General features: G+C 39.6%; 2 protein-coding genes, 1 long non-coding RNA gene and 1 other non-coding gene across 9 annotated transcripts; 2 read left to right on the top strand and 2 right to left on the bottom strand.

The window, feature by feature from the left end:
* Window positions 1-957: 957 nt before the first annotated feature.
* Window positions 958-11870, bottom strand: LOC148396335 (uncharacterized). The gene is made up of 2 exons (XR_015859056.1): window positions 11782-11870; window positions 958-1545 (listed from the first exon to the last, which is right to left on the bottom strand). It is a non-coding gene; the product is annotated as an uncharacterized LOC148396335 (long non-coding RNA).
* On the top strand, window positions 1941-10950 carry LOC148396336 (muscarinic acetylcholine receptor M2-like). 2 transcript variants are annotated; one of them, XM_088378704.1, is made up of 4 exons: window positions 1941-2091; window positions 7350-7539; window positions 7833-8705; window positions 8904-10950. In XM_088378704.1, exons 2-4 carry the CDS (start codon window positions 7387-7389, stop codon window positions 9213-9215), a joined length of 1338 nt encoding a protein of 445 aa, XP_088234830.1. In that variant the 5' UTR covers window positions 1941-2091; window positions 7350-7386; the 3' UTR covers window positions 9216-10950. The 2 variants fall into 2 exon arrangements, with proteins under 2 accessions (XP_088234830.1, XP_088234831.1); XM_088378705.1 differs by lacking the exon at window positions 1941-2091 and adding an exon at window positions 5805-6101.
* A 304-nt stretch (window positions 11871-12174) lies between the features above and the next one.
* Window positions 12175-22416, top strand: LOC148396333 (S-adenosylhomocysteine hydrolase-like protein 1). Of its 5 annotated transcripts, none has more exons than XM_088378699.1 (17): window positions 12175-12480; window positions 14496-14607; window positions 14897-15073; window positions 15286-15386; window positions 15520-15622; window positions 15707-15801; window positions 16737-16843; window positions 17022-17138; window positions 17196-17259; window positions 17663-17751; window positions 17835-17905; window positions 18100-18194; window positions 18578-18676; window positions 18842-18910; window positions 19378-19456; window positions 19530-19650; window positions 19725-22416. In XM_088378699.1, exons 1-17 carry the CDS (start codon window positions 12238-12240, stop codon window positions 19729-19731), a joined length of 1749 nt encoding a protein of 582 aa, XP_088234825.1. In that variant the 5' UTR covers window positions 12175-12237; the 3' UTR covers window positions 19732-22416. The 5 variants fall into 5 exon arrangements, with proteins under 5 accessions (XP_088234825.1, XP_088234827.1, XP_088234826.1 ...); XM_088378700.1 differs by having other exon boundaries at window positions 12177-12480; window positions 14936-15073; XM_088378702.1 differs by lacking the exon at window positions 12175-12480 and adding an exon at window positions 12507-13389.
* On the bottom strand, window positions 16165-16247 carry trnal-cag (transfer RNA leucine (anticodon CAG)). Its single transcript has one exon. It is a non-coding gene; the product is annotated as a tRNA-Leu (tRNA).
* Window positions 22417-22785: the final 369 nt, after the last annotated feature.

The following is a 22785-nucleotide window of genomic DNA, read 5'->3' as shown; positions in this document are numbered from 1 at the left end:
CAAAAAGAAAATGACAGGCTTGGGGCATGGCTTCAAATGGCGAAAAGGAAAAAGCTTGCTTCATTGTTAGTAGATTTTTTTTCCCCCTTACTCCTGAGTGGTAGAGAGCAAATCAGGATAGTGTTCTTCAAGCTGTATTTTGCATGTAATACTTTCCTTGGACTTTTTTCTTGGTCTGACATTGGTATTGAAGAAAAAAAGCACCTAAAATGAAAGAAACTACACAGGGAAGGGAGAAAATGGGGCATGATGCACGTGTGTATAGCAGCACTGGCTTTTATTTTCCATTGCGCCATACATTCCTATATGGTACGAAAGATCCCCGTGCCCTCGAGCGCTGCATCCTTTTATCAGCGCTTCTATTCACACTTCCTTTTCAACTCAGCACATTGCATGTTGGCCTTCAGAGCATGAGGTCAACATTTATGCTCCTCCAGACAAACATATGCTATCAAACAATGCAACTGAGGCAGAGGGTTTTCAGAATCAGTAATGGTGGCTGATGTAACGCAAAGTCTATTAGCAGAAGGATTGTTTCTTGAACCAATCTGATTTCAAATTCATCCTCACAAGGCCATGCCACCAGCTGCCCCTCAATGATGTTGGCTTTTTTCCCCCACACTTTGGTTGGTTGGTCAGCGCAAAACTGGTTACAGCCATGTTGGACTAGCAAAACTAGAAAAAAAAATGTCTGTTGCAATATAAACAAATTAATTAAACATGTTGCATGTTTTCAAATGAGTAAAATAATGCTTAACTTTATGATTACTAGTATAGAAAGTAAGAAGTAATAGCAAAATTAGCATAATGTTATGTTATGTTATGCTATGTTATAGTTTGTTATGTTATAGTATTGCTATATTATTTGTATATATTTGTCATGTAGTTTGTGGATGAACCAGCAACTATCTAAACTTGGCTGTGTACTGGAAAAACCCATAAACCAATGTTTAAAAATCAAATGATTACCCATTTATTGCGGGGGCACACCATAAGGCAATTATTCACGGCAATAAAAATGGCATTGATGAGTCTCCATCCCAAGAAACCAACCATTTAACATAAACATTGGAATGTTAATGAAAATCACACACCGTAAGGCAATTCTTCACGACAATAAAAATGGCATAGATCGGTCTCCATCCCAAGAAACCAACGATTTAACACAAACATTGGAATGATAATGAAAATCTTGCCGGAGCGTATTAGAAACCTGTTGCTATATGGCGGAGCCAAAGCCTCATATTGATTCGTCTCCATGACAAATGTAATACTTATGACCATGGTCATGCTTTTGCATCTGTCTATAAGCTGCATGAGAGCTCACCCAGAAAGGAGTATAATGTTTGGCAGCTTACAGAGAATATGAGCAGCACGGGCGATCTTTGATAAATCATCTCAGTTTGTTTGTTTGTTTGTTCGTTTAGTCAACAACACACTCTTCATTTGGTAATATTGTCGTGCAGAGTGCAAGCATTCTTCTTTGTGATAATTCCATCAAAAGAAGGTCATCCACCAGCTGGAGCACACTGCGTCACAGGTTCGCTGAAAAGGTCAAAACAACTGAGTTTTAAAGGTCAACGTCCTGCAGCGACAGAATATAGCAAAGCGGACGGTCTTGTATCATCTTTTATTTTTTCTTTAATTCTGGCCTTTAATCGCACCTTAGAGGTTTTTTTTAAACGATCAATCCCCCGTGAACATTGGGCCTACAGCTGCAAACAGAGTCCACCATGTTCTCTAGCTCTCAAAAGAGCTATCTCCGGCTGTATCACCTCTTGTTTATTCAAATTTGCCACTCTGGCTGCGGGCTTGCAACACTATAGTCACTAAAAGCTCCTGGAGATTCCTTTCCCTGTCCCCTTAACCCCCCCTCCCTCTATGCTTTAACTGTCTATCAGCCAGTGCCACGTGCCACACACATACATGTGGCACACACACACACACACACTGTCAGAGGAGGAGCAACATACAGTTACTTTCTCCTTGTCTCCAGTTTGTCCAGAGGTGACAGTAACATGGAGCATATGAAGAGTGCTCATTCACATCATTGCATACATGTAAGGTGAGATTCTACAGCAAACTTTGAAGGTAAGGGAACTTTTTTAAAAATTATTTTAGGTAAGAAATTGTGGTGGTCATCTTATGGAACACCTTCCTATATTCTATATCTCTTCCCCTTGTAGTGACATTTTAATGCCTCATTTATTAATTGTATACTTCAGTGATTCCCAATGAAAATCATCAGTTGTATTGCAGAAAATTATCCAATTTCTCTTTATTTGTCAGAAATGTATTTATTCAGTACAGATGTATTTTTGTTCATCTATCTACCTGTGGCATATCCAGCTGTTTCCTAAAAGAATTATGTCATAGCCTCATCTTTTTTGTTCAATCAAACTGGTCCAGATTTCTCAAGTCAATTTGTGAGAGGAACGAGATGATCCTTATTTTGGTTTTTGTAATTTTTGTGATATTTTTGTTTTTGGTGTGCTTTGAATTTTTTCTAAAAGAAAATGAGTACCTTGGTAAATGTTTTAGTCCCTAACTGTACCCCACAATGCATCTGGAAAAGAAGTGAACAAGTAATGTAGATAAGTGTTTCGGAAAATAGATGGATGGATGATGAGTGAATTATAAACCTTTGTAGTACAGTATAGAATAAAAAAAAAATGGATTGTGACTCAAAAATATGGGGATTGTGGTGAATTTCTTCTGTGGCGTGTTGTCTTTCTAGAATGCACTATTGAAAGTAGCTGGCTTGGGGAGGGAAAAAAATTCAACACAAAGCTGATTGGAAACAGATTTTGTTCTACCAAATACATGCAATGCCAAACAAAGTGTCTCACGCCCACATAAAATGCCGAGTTTGTCTTCCAGTCTCCTTGCTTTATACCTGAAGCATATCCTCCATAGGTCTGCAAGACAGCTGTTATCTGATACAGCTTGCTTTCCCATCCTGCAGACCATCTACCTATTATTAATTTCTGATCACCACATGTCCAATTTATTCTCTGATGCCAGTCAGTTTGCATTCTTTAGGCAAGACCCCAGTCACATGAGAGAAAGAAAATATACTACAGGATGATGAATGATTCCCAAAACATTTAAGGTGTCGCTAGAATCTTTTGATATCGTGCCCAGAGGATTCCCAACTGCGGCTCTCCCATCCCTGAGTGTGCATTCGAGGAATCCCCTTAGTTGCGCGTGGGAAATTAGATAACTGAAATAAAGTTATGTCTCTCAATCACTGCTGTTTCTTTGCTGCTGCTGTAGCCGCCTCTCTGCTGCTTTTGTTTCATTTAGAACAATGTCCACTATTTTGACTTTGACTCTGCACCCCTACATGCACGCATGCACACCTATCCAACTACCACCGCCACGATTGCGTGTGAAGCTACACCTCAGGCAGATGTGAAATTTCTCAGAGCCGGGACACATTGAGCTAAAAATGGCTGTAACAATGAAATCTTGCAGGATGATAGACTCTTGAGCAGTTCAGATCAATATTTATCAAATATCATGACAAAATGTGAAAAATGTTAAGAAGTAGGTCTTAATAAAAGCTGTGTTGTGACCGACCAATCAGAGGATGGAAAAATAATGACATCAAGGGCTGGTGTTCAAACCTAATAAGGATGAATTTGAAATATGATTGGTCAAATTGTTTATTTTACATAAGCCTATTGATTTTGAAAGCCCTGAGCATATAACACATTTATGATGAAATCTGATTGGGTCAATAATAGATCCTTACATCATCCTCAACAAACAAGAAAGTAGTACTGCACTTCAATGTTTACACGCTTCATTCATGATGTTGCTAAACTTGGGCAAAGCTGAAATCATTGTTTGTGACTCACATAAACCAAGCAAAAGTGTCATCAGTGAAATCTCTTACCCAAAAACCTAAAAATCAAATTAGCTTGAATCCAGAAGAAACATTAAGTCATCACACTTTGCTTTTGTAGGCTACAAAAGATGATGTGACCAAATCTGGCCCCTCCCCTGAGTCTTGAGTTTCATACATGATCTAATTTGTTCCTTTGACTTATTTGTCACTCGCAATTCTAGACAAGGTCATGTTTGCACAGATAGAGACCAATATATAGGCTGGTGCATATTTGTATTAAAAAAAAAAAAAAAAAAAACTTGCTGCCCTCTGATCACCCCACTCAATGAATGTGTCCTTCGATATAGTTGTGTCCATTCACACATGCTCTGATACCTGTAAACATACCGGTGATTTCAGCTTTTCATCTCCCCGCTGAAAACTGACCCCAGATCTGACATTTCAACATAGCTATACTCTGATATCTGTTGGGTTAAGACTAACCCAAATTTCGTAAAATAGCAAATCCATTGGGTTGAGGATTTGATACATCATGCTGGGTCAAGATTTACATCCAAAGGTTTTTTATTTTATTGAGGAAAAAACTACCAATAAAACATAAAGAAAATATTGAGGTAAAGTCAACAAAAATGTTGTTTTTGTAGTGAAAAAAAAACAAAGCTAAATTTATTACCAAATATTTCTAAAAATAACAAGCAACTTCACCCAATACCAATGTACAATCTTCGACCCATTCTACAGAGTTAAAAGTATTAACCCAACTTTTGGTAAAAAAACAAAAAAACAATCTGTTCAAAATCCACAACTATCTACCGAGTGGGTTAGAATGCCACAAGTTTTTATTTTGTTGGACTTTCTGAATCCAAGCTCATCACGGCTACCACTACAATAGGCCAGTCGATTGCATATTGCTGCCTCACCCTGGTGCAGATGCTGGATCTAATTATCTTACAGTTTGGATCCTTGTCAGGGAATCACCCTGAGTAACAATTAGACAGTCCAGTCATGCTGGAGTCATTAGTGACTCAGGGGGAAGTGTGGCTAGAATAGATCATTAAAAAAATGCTACACAGTGCACCACCATTTGTGGGAAGTAGAAACCTGACCGGGCTGCAAAATATTATATATTTAATATATACTATAGATAAATAATAAACAATAAATACATTAAAAAAAAAAGTCCAATCAGAATTCATCCACCTTGCATTTCCATGTCAATCAAATCTGCACATGGTCTTAACTAGGCCACTTGGTCAACTGTCAATGACATCAGCATTTTTCCATCTTCTTGTTGGTCAGAGCAAAACCTGTAATAGCAAACTTGGTAATGTGCAGTAATCCAATAGCATCATTGCCTGAGTCTTTTTTTGTTTTTCAACTTTTGGGGAGTCAAGGAAAAAAAGACCAAATTCAAAAAACAAGAGGATTCCAGTTGGTGGATTTTCACCTAGTATGGGTGGTTCCATAAAATCTAACCCTGACTTGTTCCAGTGTAAGAACATAAAGAGGAGATGATATGATTTCACAGTTACAACCAGGCCTCCGAAAGCACCATAATTCAGAAAAATTGGACCGGCTATGTTCAGTCTGCAAGAGGATGCTCATGTGATATCCATATATCTACACTCAACATAATCTAGTTATTGAACATACATGCATGCCATATGTAAACACACAAACAGTTGTTTGTGGTTTTGCCACAGAATATACTTGGAACTGATCCGTGATGAGATGGAGTTAGCAATGCCGTAATGAAGTTTTACGGGGCTGTAAGAGCAAGAAGGAAACATCTTTCAGGTACAGGATGATTTTATCATGTGGCCTAATGGAGCCACTTGCAGTACAGCATGCAATGACCCTTGAGTGTCTTTACATTGATTTTATAATGAAAATACATCGCTTTGTCACATTGTTATGTTGGGCATGTTTGGCAGCCATTTTTTTATTTTTTTTATCACATCAACCGCTTTTGCATTGAAATGGTTGTTTTTGCCTTTGGTGTGCTGTTTACTGCCAGTGATTTTTTTATAGTTACCATTCCCGTTTATTTTGATTCTCTAAGCGGATGCTTTTATCCAAAGCATCAAAAAGCATGATCACGAGTGTTTAAATGTGTGGTGTGGGCGGCTTTAGTGGACAGTTTTAAGGTTGATATAGGTCTGATAATAATCCAGACGGTCCTTTTTCCTATTTGGCCAGGAGGACAAGATGTCCATGTTGATATACCGGATGGTTTCTGCTTTACAAGGTGGACAAACTGTGTTAAGTGACAATGGTTTTCTTATGTGCTCCAGAGTCTGTGTAGCAATATGATTTGTGATGCCAGTATAGTGCCGCCTGAGGGATCAAAGGCCGTGGGCACTCACTGTTGGTTTTCGGCCTTGCCGCTTTCCTTTTATGTATATTTAACATGAAAATATCTGGATATCCGAAATGTTGGTAAGGTACATAATCATAAGTATTGAAAAATATACAGTCCCATTAAACTTGGCAGATCCAGTCAGGGTTTACACTTCCAGGTCACTTTAGATGCCGTTTTTTTTTTTTTTGTCGCAACATTCATATACTTTGATTTCTTGTCAGACAACCAAGCCTTGATATCCCACTGCTATGACTATTTTTAGACAGTTATTAATTCCTTCTCTCATTCTAATCTTAATTTAATATCTTCAAACGAGCTTTCTCGCTACAGTGAGCTATGATGTGATGCCTCTAAGACCCCAAAATGAAAGAGACTGTCTTACAAATTAGCCTGCAAGCTATTTATGAGTGTGTCATGGCGATCCCGTTTGAGCCTTGGGGAAGCCTGTGAGCAGGCAGTAGATTGAGTTATGATATCTGCTCCCTATTTGTGCAAAAGGGAGACTTTTCGGAAAAGTGGTTCATAATGCAGTCTTCTTCCAATCAACATAATAAGATTATCATCTGCTCGAGACCATTACATTAAATAACTGTACATCTTGTAGGCGGTCAGATTTGAAATGATGCAGTTACGAATATTTGTGTGCTTTCCTGATATGCGAGCGCTCTGTTTTCAAACACAGATGCTTAAGTTTCTATTTACTCACCTGGTCACTGTTCACACATACTCAGTGCAAAACTATCAAACATCTGCCAACGTGTTACACATCATTTTGCATTGGTGAGCTTCAGTTTGGGAGTGTAATAAAGTAGAAATACTCTGTTACTGCACTACAGTTCGATTTAATTATTTAAGGTTTTATTAAATTTTTTATGACTTAAATATGGCACTTTAAAGTGTTATTTATTGTATTGTATTTATTTTTTTCCTCCTTTCATATTTTAAATATGTTCAAAATAAAGACATATCAATCAATCAGGAGTTGACTCAGCACTCCTGCATTTTCTGAAAACCATTTTTTTTAAACGCAAATATCTGTATTTCTGCTTAAAGCAAATAACGTGAGTACGTTTGCCACCTTTGATGATGTTGCCGCTAAACAAAATAGAAACCTGTTTGTATTTGTATCCGCAGCCCGAATGATCTGTGACCACATCTGAGAGCGGAGACAATGGAGACTGTGAATATCAGCAGCGGAGGAGATGCCGGCCTCTCCTCTGCCAAACCTTACACCACCGTAGAGATTGTACTCATCATTCTGGTGGCAGGATCCCTCAGTCTGATCACCGTCATTGGAAATATCCTGGTCATGCTCTCTATAAAGGTGAGTTGTGTCAAATAATTGAAAGTCCCAATAATCAATGAGTAGAACTTATGTCAACTTGCAAAAGATCTGCCTGATGGGTGCCTAAATAGTGTTGACAGGCTGAGCAAGCAGCCCCCATTCCTGTATTTCATTTCTTAGCTCCTTTTCCAGTTCCTTTTGTAAGGTCTCCCACACCAGAGAAGCAATTAGAGAACAAACCTCCAGGCATGTAATCTAATAGAAGGGAGAAAACATACATCACACAAAAAAGATTAGCATCTGACAGCCTGGTCCATGTGGTTTCTCCAAAGGTAAACAGGAACCTGCAGACCGTCAACAACTACTTCCTGTTCAGTCTGGCCTGTGCGGACCTCATTATTGGCGTCGGCTCAATGAACCTGTACACTGTCTATATCGTGATTGGCTACTGGCCCTTGGGAGCGGTTGTGTGTGACCTCTGGCTGGCGGTGGACTACGTGGTCAGCAACGCCTCAGTCATGAACCTCCTGATCATCAGCTTCGATCGTTACTTCTGCGTCACCAAACCTCTGAGCTACCCCGCGCGCCGTAGCACTAAGATGGCCGGTCTGATGATCGCCGCCGCCTGGGTGCTGTCCTTCATCCTGTGGGCCCCGGCTATTTTGTTCTGGCAGTTCATTGTAGGTGTTAGAACCGTGCCGCCAGACGAATGCTACATCCAGTTCTTCTCCAACCCGGCAGTTACGTTTGGCACGGCCATCGCGGCCTTCTACCTACCAGTGGCCATCATGATCTATCTCTACTGGCGCATCTCCAGGGCCAGCCGTAGCCGCATGCAGAGGGACAGTAGGAAGACATCCGGAACTAGTATTGTTGAAGCTCACTCCCACAGTCAGGAAGATGTGGGCGAGAACCAGATCCAGAACAACTGCATTCAGAAGATTAGAGAGCAACTCAGAGAAGCTGTGCCAAGAAAGGAGAAGGAAGAACTGCAGCAACAGAACGGAAGTTCTCCTTGCAAGGAAGACAAACCCGAGCAGGTGGAACCGGAGGCGGAGAGCGTCCAACCCTCCACATCTACGGAGAACGAGGTCCCCGTTTCGGTGCTGAAGGGACTGAACACCATAAGACGAATGAACCAAACCGATCCAGCTTCCAGGACAACGTCTTTGACTGACTCTCAAGCCACAAGGACATTACTTAAGGTAAACAACTTTAATCCATTGTGTTAGCATTCATTTTCACTCAGGTTATGATCTCCATAGTATAGGGGTGTCCAACCAACAACCATTTAGCTATTTACGGCACGTTCTCCATTCTTCAGCCCCAAAATGTGGGCCAGTGCTTCTGACTTTTAGCCATGACCGTTCACTGCTCATGTGATACAATCTATTTTCCTCCAGGTGACAAAGCAGAGCGCGGTGGCCAAGTGGCGCAAGAAAAGCACATCCTTGCGTGAAAAGAAGGTGACGAGGACCATCATGGCCATCCTGGTGGCCTTTGTGGTGACGTGGACGCCGTACAACGTGATGGTGCTGATAAACACCTTCTGCTCCGTCTGCATCCCAAACGCCCTGTGGACCATCGGCTACTGGCTGTGCTACATCAACAGCACCATCAACCCAGCCTGCTATGCCCTCTGCAACACCACCTTCAAAAACACCTTCAAGCACCTGCTGCTGTGTCAGTACAAGAACATACGAACAGTACGGTGAGGCTGCTATTGATGCAGACTCCGTACACCAAACGTACACTAAATGCCAAAATGTGTGCATGTCTTTTGCAGTGGTACCTTGACTTATGAGTGCCCCAACGTTTTTGTTTTCTAGTTTAATCTGGTGTAGGCCAATCCGCAATGTCTTTAGGTATCCCACAGGGCTCATTACCAGGGCCTCTTATCATTGTATGGAAATGTGCAATGTAAATACAAGAATTGCTATTCAAGTCTAACTATAATGAGCAATTATCTAGATTAAGTACAAGTACAGCAGTATCTTGATTTACAAGTGTCATGAGTTTTTCTCTTGGTCATTTTTATTTACGTTTGTTTAGCAAGACAAAATTAGAAGTTGAAGTTGTCGCTTAAATGAAGTTAAAAACAAAAGCAGCAAATAAAGTATTTTAATGTGGGAAAGGAGAGTCGCGATCAGCGAGACACCTTCAGCTGTTGAATGGGACAAACCGTTAATTACAAAAATGCAAAACAATTAGTGGCATTTAATTTAATTCCATTTTAATGGGAAAAAATCTTTGAAATGCAAGTACAGTGAACAAATTAAACTCTTAAGGCAAGGTTCCACTGTATTTCCCAATCTATTGCATCACTAACATTAATAAGACCAGGCTACATTTGTGTACTTTATTGGCAACCTCCAGTTTTTGCAATGTGTCGTGTCGAGCAGGATGCACATGTAAATTTTTTTCTAAAATGTGTGTGCTCCATGCATACATAACAAAGAATAAATCACCATGTGCTTGCTGCTCTTATACTGTGTGGTATACTACCAATGAACAAGACAGCACATAACAAAAATAAACTAAGGGGCCAAGTTATTATTAACTACAAATAAAAGTGTTTTTTCTAAATGATTGTATTAATAGTTTAAACTATAAATGTAGTTATAACCCATGATCCCAAAACAATTTAGTATAATTTCAGACTCATCTAATTATAACTAAAAATGAATACAGATATGAGTTCGAAAAAAGAAAATTACAATACAAAAACTGTCTCTCCGTTGCCACTAGTTACTTATTTCCAATTACTACTTTGCAATTTAGACTGGGAATTTGTCAACATCCACTTGTATCTTAGGGCATTACAAGCAAGTGCAACAATAAAATAAAAAATAGTTGTTGTTTTTAAACACACTTAAATTTATTAAACATGTCTACAAAGTTGCAATGTCCTCCAGCAAGAATCCAATACCCCACACTGCCTCCCGGCAGTTAAGCAGCCCTTCGCTTGAATGGGTCAAATGCAGAGGTCGAATTTTATGTCGCAACAGTTACTGTTGAGCTTAGTTGGGGACCTAATCTGCCTTTTGCTCTTAATTACATTGTATATTTTCCAATAGTGCTGCCTGCTATGTAGCACAACAGAGCACAGCTCTGAAAATGTGCAACTCTATAATAATAATAATAATGATAATAATAATAATAATAATAATAATGATAAATAATAGTGGGGGTAACACTATTTTATTAATTATGCGTCAAGTATATGGAAATCACCTTAAACTATGGAGTAGGACACAGTGTTTTGGTGAAATGTTTCAATGTTTGTGTGATCATGTTTCCTCTATGTCGAATGCAGATAGAAAACGAGTCCAAATACATTTACAGTATTAACACCTGTATTAGCTGCTTCCTCAATTGATGTTATTGTAAAACGTGTATCCTACTATAAATCGTGGCATGAAAATAAATATTGTGGCATGTTGAAATAAACCGAATAAATGGATGAAACAGTTTCTGTTATTTGAAAAATGAGCACTGGAAAGTAGAGATAATGGAAAGCAGGGCATGCAACGCTTCAATAGTTGTATAACTCTACATTCAAAGGACAGCGTGTTTGGACACTATGGGACAGTTACGCCCTCTGGTGGTAGAAAAGCAGTTAACCACTTTTGAGAGTAAGCCGGTGTGAGGCATTCATTCATTCATTCATTCATTCATTCATTCATTCATTCATTCATTCATTCATTCATTCATTCACTCATGTTTAAAACTAGAGCAACACTGTTTATCAACCAAAAGGCAAATAAAATACTCCTTCGGTAGATTGTCAGTGACGTGGATCGAAATTGAAATATTGGTGGTGCTTCAAAGTGTTCCAAATTTGAGTCTCAATCACAATATTGATACGTAAAATATTTTGGATAATTAAGATAATTTAAATCATTAAGAGGAACACAGTTGTTATTGTGATTGAAATGATATATGGTTGGTGGGAAATACCTTTTCTACCACCTCAGTAAGTGTGAAATGTAGCACGCCATGCTGCTCATGCATTACCACATTTAATTTTACAAGGAATTATGGAGGGCTTATGTATAGATGTTCAGGCCCAGACCTTCGGTGGGAACAAGAACAATGTACATTTAATGTAAATATGGCTGCTTGTATTCATTAGGCTTTGTGCTGTGTGATGTTGACAGCACAACAAAGTGACTGCACTGTTTGTCTTGGCATCAGCCCAACACTACTGAGAACAAAAGAGGGCAGCTCTCTGCTTTCATATTTTGCACAAATGACAAAAGTGCTCTTAAGTAGACTTACCTGTGTCAAGAGCAGCAACTCTGCAGATGTTGAAAAAAGTAAGTATCCTACTGTGACACAGCAAGACGTTCTGCAGGAGCCTGAAAATTATCCTGATGAATTGAATCAGGTGCTTTTAATGAGGGGAAACTTTGAAAACATGGACGAATGCGTCCCCCGAGGACTGGAGTTTGCATAGTGTTCTCAAATAAAGTACAAAATAGAAAAAAATTATACAAGCAATTATTTGTCACTTTCCACCAGTGCCCATATGTGCAATAATTTGCATTTGGAATTTTTTTTCTTTGTGTACCAACAAGTCGTGTTTAGCGTGTACACACTGCCACCTTTACTAATTAGCCGCTACTTTACAGTGAGAGAAATGCTGTTTTGACTCAAAACAGCCCTCATGTGCAGTACTTTAGCACTGTTACATCCACTTGAGCAAGAAGTGCTTTGGTTGCAAAGTGAAGTCCCATGGCTGAGGAAAAGCAGTTGAAGGGAACCTCCGGGGAGACCCTGCCTGTTTCTGACCACCACTGTTCTCAAGCAGCACAAGCAGAGGACGAGCAGGGAGGATGCGAAGAGGAGCTCAAGAGGGGCCCCGACCTGTTGCAGATGTTAAAGGCTGCAGAGAGCAGGTGGGCCCCCCAACAGGGTCAGGAAAATGGAGAGGCCGGGACAGAGGAGGTCGTCAGCGAGGCGCTGAAGACTGACATGGTGAGCAGTGAGCACACAGTGACCAGTCGTGGGAAGTAATCAACTAATCAAACTTCATGTCCCACCTTAACCGTTTTATTAGGTTAGAGTTTTAGAGTTTTTCCGGGTTTGAGCCCATCGTCTTTCTTTCGGTGTATGTACCGCAAGGGTCATTACCAGATCCCCATTTGGAGATTTGCTATGTAAACACATGATCAGTTATTTACAGGCAGTCCAAACGAACATGACCAAATTGCATAAATAATCGCGAGTGTAATCTGCAGAGGTGCTTTGATTTCGGAGTGGACCAAATTATTGGTTTGTTGTGACATAAAATCTGAGTAATGAGCATTTTGGGGATTTTGCATGAAAGTGTGTAATGTAGCCAAGCTAAATAAAAAAAACTGTGAATTTTGCTGCCCATATTCCACAAACGCAATATTAATCAGAATGCCGAGTTTAGACTAGTGGGGGCAGAGGCAACAAATTAATGTAAAGACATTTTGGCTGTTGAATACATGACTAATAATTGTCTTTTGTTTTAGTGTTTTTATGTTTAGTTGGACAATTGACAGTCAACTTTAAATATTAGAGTCAGCTCGAAGCCTCTTTTTTCCTCCCAGTTATTATCATCATTTTTTTACCCAGCAGATCATTTCAGGTCATTTTATCTTCCATTGTGACAAAATCTACACCGAGCCTGTTTTTTTCAACTTTCCTCATACAAAGACTCCTTTGAGTGTAGCCTGTGCTTTTGCGAGGCGTGTCTGGTTGCTCTGTGAACTTCTGCCGGCACATCATGCTGACTGACGGGTTAATAAAACAGTGTGTACTGAGCTCGGCCAAGGTGAAAGCATGAAGAAAGTGTACAGTCTGGTGAATGTGACCAAAGCCAAGGACCAGGATGCCGTACAATACGTCCGCGTCAAGGTAGCTTTTTTTGTTTTTGTTTGCATCACCATCAAAATTGACGCAAGTAGAATAGTTCTTACTACATTTTCTGATCCTTCTGTCCTTTAATGACAAAGTGCATAATTGAATCAAAGAGAATTGATTTTACACACCTAAAATCAAAATGGTTTTTATCTTTGAACTTTCACCCTTGCCTACTTGGGTTTAAAAAGGCAATTCCTCAACTGTTGAGATGTGATCATTGAATTTACCAACACGCCGCCGCCACAAAGCCCGTGTTAAATATTAAGTTCCTTGACTTTAGTGTGGCCAAATAAAAGAAAACAGAGGCCACGTTCACTCAACTGGAGCCATATTTGTAATCATTACCAAGGAAAATACATCACTGAGTGGACTTCATCGGTGTTATTGGCTCAAAATAATGTATTTTTAAGATGAATTGGAGCTAATTTGTGACAATATTGCCTAATTTGGGTCATTTATTAGTTGGGACAAGTTCACAGTTTATTGTATTGCGTTGTGTTGTGTTTCACCGCACTTAAGTCATTAAAGTGACCTTGACTAGAGGTCATTAAAAAAAAGCAGATCATAATGCAGTTTTTTCATTCACATTTTCTACGACAATAAAATTGTAATCTGACACTGTCGTATGGATTGTCAAATTTACATAAAAATTACAGATAGAACCCAGTATTAGTGAACATATTAGTGAATACAATGTGTTTAAAATGCTCACCAGCGAGTGTATGTATTCAATATGAATGACTCCACTGTATTTGAAATACTAACTAAAGCAGATCACACACGTTATCATTTTTGAATGACATATATAATGTTTATGCATTTGAGATATCTCAAACCAGTGCATTTCAAATACTCAAGCAGATATTTATATATTTTGTGACTTACATTGTATACTGTCTAGCTAATAGTATTTTAGAAAGCTGTCAGTGATACTTTAGCATTTTGAAAGACAGAGCTCATACATGAGCCCAAAACATCCCTTCAATATCCCAATATATTAAAAATGAAGCTTTGCATGCATGGGAAAGTTCTTAATTCTTCCTGGATTATTTGGCAATTTCAGCTAAAGGTATTTTGTCGTCGTTTTTTTGTTCCAACAGCAGATACAGTTGACGGAGCAGAAACAAGAATTCAACAAGCGTCCCATCATGGCCGTCCCGCGCCCGCTGTCTCGCTCTGGCTCGCAGTCATCCGTTGACAGCTACAATTCAGGTGCGGGAACCAAAATTTAAAATGTCAATGATTGTTTAGGATCGTCAAACACTTTTTGAAGATTGTCTATCCCAGGATCATAAAATAGTTTTCAACTGAGGCCCATACATGGAAAAATTAAATGTGAGGGCCTTTTCATTGGTTTCACCTGTACTTTATGTTTAAATGTTTATAATTTCTAAATGATTAAAGTCATATTGTTGTGAAAGCGCTTGAATGTAAATCTCCACACTCATCCCATCTTAATTGTTTTATTTAAAATCCATCCTGATTGTCATTGTGTATAAAGGCAAACTGTATGTGGGCCTTACTGTACTGGGTTGTATAGCGGACAGTGCCAACTCTGAAGACGACAACTCACCTAGAAACAAAGTCCAGAAGACCTCCAAGGGCGTCTCGGACTTTTGCATTAAAAATATCAAACAGGCTGATTTTGGACGTCGCGAAATTTGCATTGCAGAGCAAGGTGAGGAGAAGACACTAATTGCACATTCACTTGCACATTCACTTATTCGCTTGTTCACTTATGCTATCCACACTCATGCATACACTTTGCTCTGGCACAATTTCAATCAGACTCAAACACAAACGCTCATGTACACTGTCTTACGCTCACACTGACATGGGTGTCTTTCTGACACGGGTGTCTTACACTTTCGGGTGCTGGTTTTTGCTCAGAGATGCCTGCGTTGATGGTTCTGAGGAAGAAAGTGGGTAGCGAGAAACCTCTGGCTGGAGCCAAAGTGGTTGGATGCACACACATCACTGCCCAAACGGCGGTAAGCACCCTCTCCCAACCTTCAGTCACAAAGTCACAGAATATTGAAATGATGAGCTTATCTTGAATGTAATTTCTTCGACTGAAGAAAGGCATATACTATGTGTGTGCGTGCATTGGTGTATGTTTTCCAGGTTCTAATTGAGACACTGTCAGCGTTGGGGGCTCAGTGCCGTTGGGCCGCCTGTAACATCTTCTCCACCCAGAATGCCGTAGCCGCTGCTCTGGCTGAAGGAGGTGGTGACTCTGTATAGTTTCCAAGCACCGCCTGTCTTCTTCATACTGTTATTTCCTGTAATGCATCTTCGCCGGCTCACTCAGGCACATCCGTGTTTGCATGGAGAGGCGAGTCAGAGGACGACTTCTGGTGGTGCATCGATCGCTGCGTTGGTGCTGAGATTTGGGAACCCAATGTGGTACAACAGACACTATTAATATAACTCTTAAAATAGTCTTCCCTCTGAATTCCTTCTAAGGATTTGCAAAAGAAAATCAATAGAAAGTCAAGCAATCAAGTTCAACATCAGATTGGCAAACCATGATTTAAAATGACCTGACCAAAATAAAATTTATAAATATACATTTTAATCTATTAATACTAACTTCCAATGAGATTTATTGACATGTTTGTATTTAATATTAAATTATTAGATTGTATTTATATGTGATTCTAAAATTATTTTTATTTGTCCGTGTTGAAAATTATTTCAGAAAACTGTTTGCCCACTCTGCCGTTTTAACGCTAATGAACAGCGTCAGAATTCTTGAAAATAGATGTCTGTCAGAAGTGGGAGTCGAACCCACGCCTCCAGGGGAGACTGCGACCTGAACGCAGCGCCTTAGACCGCTCGGCCATCCTGACAGTTGTTACGTGGGGAAACCACAATACGCTATAACATAGATTGGGCCGATTTGAGCGAAACGAGTGCTAATTAATTTGAATCAAACCGTTAAAATGTCAAAACACATTAAGATACATACGATTTAATTATGATCAATTATTAGAGAAAACTAGAAGCTTTTTTTGATATGTTTTAAGTATTTGGTTTTTTCTGGTCAATTCCACTTGGAGTATATACTATGCTATAGAATGAACCCCACCACCCCCTTTCTCCATTATTTACCATGCAAAATCCTACTTTTCACTCACTCGCGATAGTTCTCATCTGCGATGATGTGAAAAAAAAAATCCTATTTCCTTAAAACCTGTTCAGAAACGCATAAAAAATGAGCACCTAAGAATTGAGAATTTTGCAAACAATCAAGTATTAGTACCCTTAGCTGATGTTTTATTGTTGTAGATTTAGCCTACTTTACAGTCACGAAAAACACCTCTCTTCTCTGTGACTAGATTCTAGATGACGGTGGTGACCTGACCCACTGGCTATACAAGAAGTACCCCAACCTGTTCAAAAACATACGAGGCATTGTGGAGGAAAGCGTCACGGGAGTTTATCGGTTAGTTCTAGTTAAATTCAGTTAATCCCCGCTATTTCTGACCTGTGACCCATTGACCCCTCGAAACTCATAACTCAAGGCACTCATAAGTCAAGGTACCTCTATCAAGCACTAAATATGTACACAGAGGTTTGCATAACTGTCTCATGTCGCACATTAAAGCTTATGTTTGCATCAGCTTATACCAGCTGTCCAAGGCCGGCGAGTTGTGTGTTCCGGCCATAAACGTCAACGATTCGGTGACCAAGCAGAAGTTTGACAATCTCTATTGTTGCAAGGAGTCTATATTGGATGGGTGAGTATGGAAACACACATGCACACACACTTAAACAAATGACTGTGCTGTTTTCAGGTTGAAGAGAACCACAGACGTGATGTTTGGCGGCAAGCAGGTGCTGGTGTGTGGATACGGTGGGGTCAGTAAATCACGAGCATGTGTTTGGTAGGCCAGTGATTCCCAACCTATAAAAAAAAATAATATCCAAAAATCCCCACGCCATCCTCTTATTATTTGTTGATGGCATTTAGATCGGACAAGCTATCGGTTTTCCCTGTAATTATAGTACTTTTAATATTTTCTTCACTTGTGTGTAGGATTTTTAGTTTTAGCAAGGGTATAGTGTGTTTCAAAGCATTTTGTATTTATTTGTAATTTGTAGAGCATGAAAATTGAGTGACCTGTTGTCTAGGAAATTAAAGACTGAGAATTTCTGACAGAATGGGCACCATAGAGAATGTTGGCCAACGGTGCCACATTGACTCAGACCGGCCCTGGCCCCAGCTATTTAAGAGAGCATTCAAAATCATTTCCTGCTCCAGGTTGGCAAAGGTTGCTGTGCCGCCCTGAAAGCATTGGGTGCTGTTGTGTACGTGACAGAGGTGGACCCCATCTGTGCCATCCAGGCCTGGTATGCTAAACTGTGAACACTGGAACATTTACAACTAGGAAATATCCTCAACCAATTTAACGCCACTGCTACATTTTTTATAGCATGGACGGCTTCAGAGTGATCCAGCTGAGTGAGGTGGTCCAACACGTTGACGTGGTCATCACCTGTACAGGTACACATAAACACCAATGTTACATAGACATGGCCCCTGATTCCAATATAGGCTCTGTGAGGTATTGTTTTGACTCTGAACGTGACATGCCTTATAATGCTTCACATAGACTTCATATATTACACAACACAAACTCTTTTCCTCAAGTCATCATTTCTCATTTGCAGAAATTCCCTGTTTGTTTTCCCACGCAGGTAACAAACACGTGGTGGCCAGGGAACATCTAGACAGGATGAAGAATGGCTGCATCGTCTGCAACATGGGACACTCCAACACGGAGATAGATTTGGTATGATTTGATATTAAGGCGAGAGGTGTAGTACAGCTTTGGGCTGGTCTCCAGCCAATCATAGCGCATGCCAGAAATTTACAAATGTAATTCAAATATATGATACTTAGAAGCAGATCACAAAAGACATGTTTTGTTCTACTAAACAGGAAATATTGCTGACATCATCAGTGTGGACAAATTTAAAATGTGACTGGTTCAGATCAGCCAGCAGCACTACTCATTCCAAAGGTCCTGAACAGATTATAATGACATAGCAACACAAAGTCTGATTGGACCCAAAAACCAGCCACATCACAGACTGGAAGCAGTGTTAGAGTACGGTGTAAATTGCATGTCATTGCTTCTGATTGGGATTCGGCCAAATTGTTGTGTTCTGTCAGGCGAGTCTGCGCACTGCAGAGCTGCGATGGGAGCACGTGAGACCTCAGGTGGACCACGTCGTATGGCCGGATGGAAGGAGAATCGTCCTACTGGCCCAGGTGATATATACCAGCTAGAATAGGAAATAGAATAGAAATCCCTAAAGCAGATGACACCCAAGGACCAATGCTTCCAGTTTGGTAGTAGGTGTATCACTCTAGCGATTTGTAGATTGTTCAAACTGAGCAATGATCATCTGTAGCTCTTTCCTATTCTCTCTTCAGGGTCGTTTATTGAATCTGAGCTGCTCCACTGTGCCCTCTTTTGTCCTCTCTGTCACTGCCACCACTCAGGTATGTGACGTATTTACTGTTCTTTACTCTGTGGACAAAAGTACTGGGACACAAATAATGGACTAGTTTTCTACTTAAACGTATTCTTAGAAGTGGGTCAAGAAGTTGGAGACTATGGCATCACTTTGAGGAAAGCATGATTGTGGTGCTCACACAGTTCTAGAAAAGCTCGTGTGCTACAGCTGTTAAATTTTCACTCAATCGATCTTTAGCGTTAATGACACAAAACAAAAGAGAATCAAACATTGCATATTTCAACATGACAAGTCCAACCAAACTATGTAATTCTATTTCATGCTTGCTTAATGCAAGTCGCCATAGGAAAGCTAACGTAAATTTGTATTTTCTGGGGTATTAAATTCTTAAATCATAACAGAAGTGTCCATGCAATTTATTTTATAAGTTGAATGTTGACGATTACTGTTAAAAAAACGGTGTAATTTTGACTGTCACTCATAACTGTTCAGGCTCTGGCCCTCATTGAGCTGTACAACGCTCCAGAAGGACGCTACAAACGGGATGTCTACTTGCTGCCAAAAAAGATGGGCAAGTGCTTTGATGATTATTGATATGAACACAAAATCTGCCAAATTTAAAATTTCAATGTTCATTTTCACAGATGAATACGTGGCAAGTCTTCACCTCCCTGGTTTTGATGCTCACCTCACCGAGCTGACTGACGAACAGACCAAGTACTTGGGCATTGGCAAGCATGGACCCTTTAAACCTAACTATTATAGGTGACATACACACAGATTCAAACATTCAATTTTTAACTACTTTTTATGGCTCATTAAAACCTTTTTTGATGCAGGTATTGACTTCCTGGACTACCAAGATGATCTTTTTATGTTATTTAGAATATTCCTTTGAAACCTACTGTAAACATGGCTAACTATTCACCATTGTTGGATTGTCCAGTCTTTGACAGAATTTCATTTTCTGTCTGTGCATTTAGCACAATCGAGATGATAATAATAGGTTATATATATATATATACACACTGTGAATGTTTTTTGTTTTTATTCAAAATAGTTCATAGGTTTGTTGAATTTTAACATGACACATGTAGCACACAAAATACAACAATTTTTTTCTGTCACAGGGAGATTGGAACAGTAGTACATTAAATGACCAAGTGATTAATTTGTAATTTTTATTGAGGGTATTCTACTTCCGCATATATTTGATAATTAGAATCAAAGAGGTCATTGGAGTAATTTCCTCGCAACACCAGTAAAAAAATAAACTACTACTTTTTTTTCCATATACTGTTACTATAAAATTACACTCAAATGCTCACATGACTGAAACAAACACTCCTATTAAAAGCTTTTCTCCATCACTGAGCTGTCAGTCCATAAATTGGGTTACACCAGCTCAGTTTTCGCATCTTTCCACGGCCTCGTTAATCATACGTATCCAAAAGTGATGTAACATCATTAAGTCGGGCAGAGGGTCGAGGGCTTCTTCATAGAGGAAATGACATTACTGCTGATTTTCTTTTAGCCCCTTTGACCCGCTTCTAGACACAAAATGAATATCGGGCTTGGAAAACACAAGGGTTGTAATTAGGGTTGGGTTAGGGTTAAGTCATGTGATATCATCATCATCAGCTATCCTCAATTGTTGCATTATTGTCTGTCTGTCAAATTTGGCCACAGAAAAAAGAATGTGACTGACTGGAACTCTGTTGCTATTTCTCCGTCGTTCTTTTTGGCAAGTCTAGAACAACCAGATCCTTCCAAGTCACTCGAGTTCTACCACTTCCAAACACCGCAAGAGAAGCCGTGCCACGGCACAGTTTCAGGTTGCATAAAAAACAAACTCAGATCTGTACGAAGGCCGGCGTAATCGATGAGCCTCGCTGGCAGTGTATCATTGAATGCCTTGACATAGATACCAACAAAAGCTAAACCAAAAACATTAGTGCGGATGAATGTCCATCTTGTCCTATATTGGCACCATACATGACTGCTCACGCAGAGACACACAAAGCAACCATGTGCTAGTGCCAAAATGGGCAAAGTAGATCAGGCGCACTTGATCTATGCTGGACAGTGGCAAACTGGTGAAGGTTCTGTCTCAACTCTGTTTATGGCCCGTTGATCATTCACTGATCGTCTGTTGAAGACAGTGAATATTACCAGTGCCATACACAGAAGAGGAGGAGATACGAACAATTTATTGGGATTTTATTTTAGATATATCTATTTATATATACACGTGTGTGTATGTTTATATATGTAGAAAAATATATATAGTTATACCGTTGTGACAACAGGTCTGCCTCTCAGATTGATTCTGGCTGAGGGGAATGATGTGCTAAGTGATTTTTGAGACGCTTCAAATGGCTCCCAAAGCAGGGTCTCATCTTTCTGTTTCCGGATGAGATCAATAGAGTAAAAAGCTTGAGAGGGACAGCGAGCGAGACAGAGAGAGAGAGATGACATCTCGCTTGCTATTTGTGCTGAGTGATAAACACAGTCTGCAAGGAAGCTGATGATGATGAGGAATCATCAAGAGGGGAATAAATTTTATTCAAGTCCTCCTCATCAAGGCTAGAGTGGATGCTAAAGTATTTTAAAAAAGGACTATAATATTTATGGAGCTTCACATTTGGATATATCAGTCATCTTAACATAATACAAAATGATATTTGAAGAGAAATAGCATCATCATTAGTTCATTTCTTTACATTCTTACCTTATACAGATCCTCATTGTAAAAACTTGAACGTCATCCCGTTTCAGTTTAAGAATGGAGCAGATGACTTGTGTGCGCTCCAAAGGATTTCCCTAGCTGCTAATGATCTTAACCCAGTGGAAGGATAGTAGTCCACTCGTCTTTGATTTGGCGCACTCCTATTGTTACTATCGAGGCAAAACTGCAGAAGTTGACAACTGTGCGCCAGTAGTTTCATTAGTGCCAAAACATCTGTTAACATTACTCATCTATTAACTTCACTTTCAATCATGTGCAAATATTTTAATTTATTGTATTTATTATTTTTCATTTTTACACAATTGAAATATTGTCAAGTGGTGTAATTCTCTACCATTTTCTTTTAAAACAACCAACTGATTAGTTTAACACATATTTTTGTATTATGCACAACTAAAGCATGTTCAAATTAAATTAAACAAATGGAAGATTTTTTTTGTGTAGTAAGAAATTTGCTTCGTGTTTAGTGGCTCTCTGGCTCCCCTCGGGTTGTATGTGAAATTATCAAACAATTAAACGTTAAAACTATGCATCATATTAGTTATTTTAACTTTTTTTTAAGTCCAGGATAGTACATTTGTTGCGTGTAAATGTGAACTACGATGCAACATGTAAATTTAGTCATGATTAATCAATGGGTAATTTATCTAACCATGTGTAATAAATTTTAATGGAATCATTATTTCATAAGACTTTGTTATGTTCTTATTTTAGAGAAAAGTGTTAAATCAATGTTGACATTACAGTGGTTTAACATTGAGCAATAAAAACCTCTGCATGATTGTCTGAGTCAAAAGATCCGTGCGTAAAACAAGTTTACCATCATCCATGGAGCGGGGTTTGACGTCCTCCTCCACGACGGTCCACGGCGCTTCGTTCTCCCGCAAAGTTTGTCTGAACACCCAGCCCTCCGGTCCTCGTTATGGATCCTCCCTGGGATTACTCACCTGCTGTCCGTGAGTATTGGATAGATTGCGCGCAGGTTTGGGAGAGCGAGAGAGAGCGAGAGAGCGAGAGAGAGAGAGAGAGAGAGAGAGAGAGAGAGAGAGAGAGAGAGAGAGAGAGAGAGAGAGAGAGAGAGAGAGAGAGAGAGAGAGAGGGAGAGAGAGGAGAGAGAGAGAGAGAGAGAGAGGGAGAGAGAGGAGAGAGAG

The sequence above is a fragment of the Syngnathus floridae genome, chromosome 6 (assembly GCF_059516105.1).
Source record: "Syngnathus floridae isolate MCC-2025c chromosome 6, RoL_Sflo_1.0, whole genome shotgun sequence".
Taxonomy (NCBI): Eukaryota; Metazoa; Chordata; class Actinopteri; order Syngnathiformes; family Syngnathidae; genus Syngnathus; species Syngnathus floridae.
The sequence above is the reverse complement of the archived record's forward strand: the minus strand, read 5'-3'. Positions and strand labels throughout refer to the sequence as shown.

What these genes read in the sequence shown, in the direction of transcription:
- LOC148396336 (XM_088378704.1), top strand. Translation starts at nt 7,387, where the DNA reads ATGGAGACTGTGAATATCAGCAGCGGAGGAGATGCCGGCCTCTCCTCT. An exon ending in TGGTCATGCTCTCTATAAAG is followed by an intron (nt 7,540 to 7,832) that starts GTGAGTTGTGTC and finishes GTTTCTCCAAAG; the next exon opens with GTAAACAGGAACCTGCAGAC. An exon ending in CCACAAGGACATTACTTAAG is followed by an intron (nt 8,706 to 8,903) that starts GTAAACAACTTT and finishes ATTTTCCTCCAG; the next exon opens with GTGACAAAGCAGAGCGCGGT.
- LOC148396333 (XM_088378699.1), top strand. Translation starts at nt 12,238, where the DNA reads ATGGCTGAGGAAAAGCAGTTGAAGGGAACCTCCGGGGAGACCCTGCCT. An exon ending in AGCGTCACGGGAGTTTATCG is followed by an intron (nt 16,844 to 17,021) that starts GTTAGTTCTAGT and finishes TGTTTGCATCAG; the next exon opens with CTTATACCAGCTGTCCAAGG. An exon ending in AAGGAGTCTATATTGGATGG is followed by an intron (nt 17,139 to 17,195) that starts GTGAGTATGGAA and finishes TGCTGTTTTCAG; the next exon opens with GTTGAAGAGAACCACAGACG.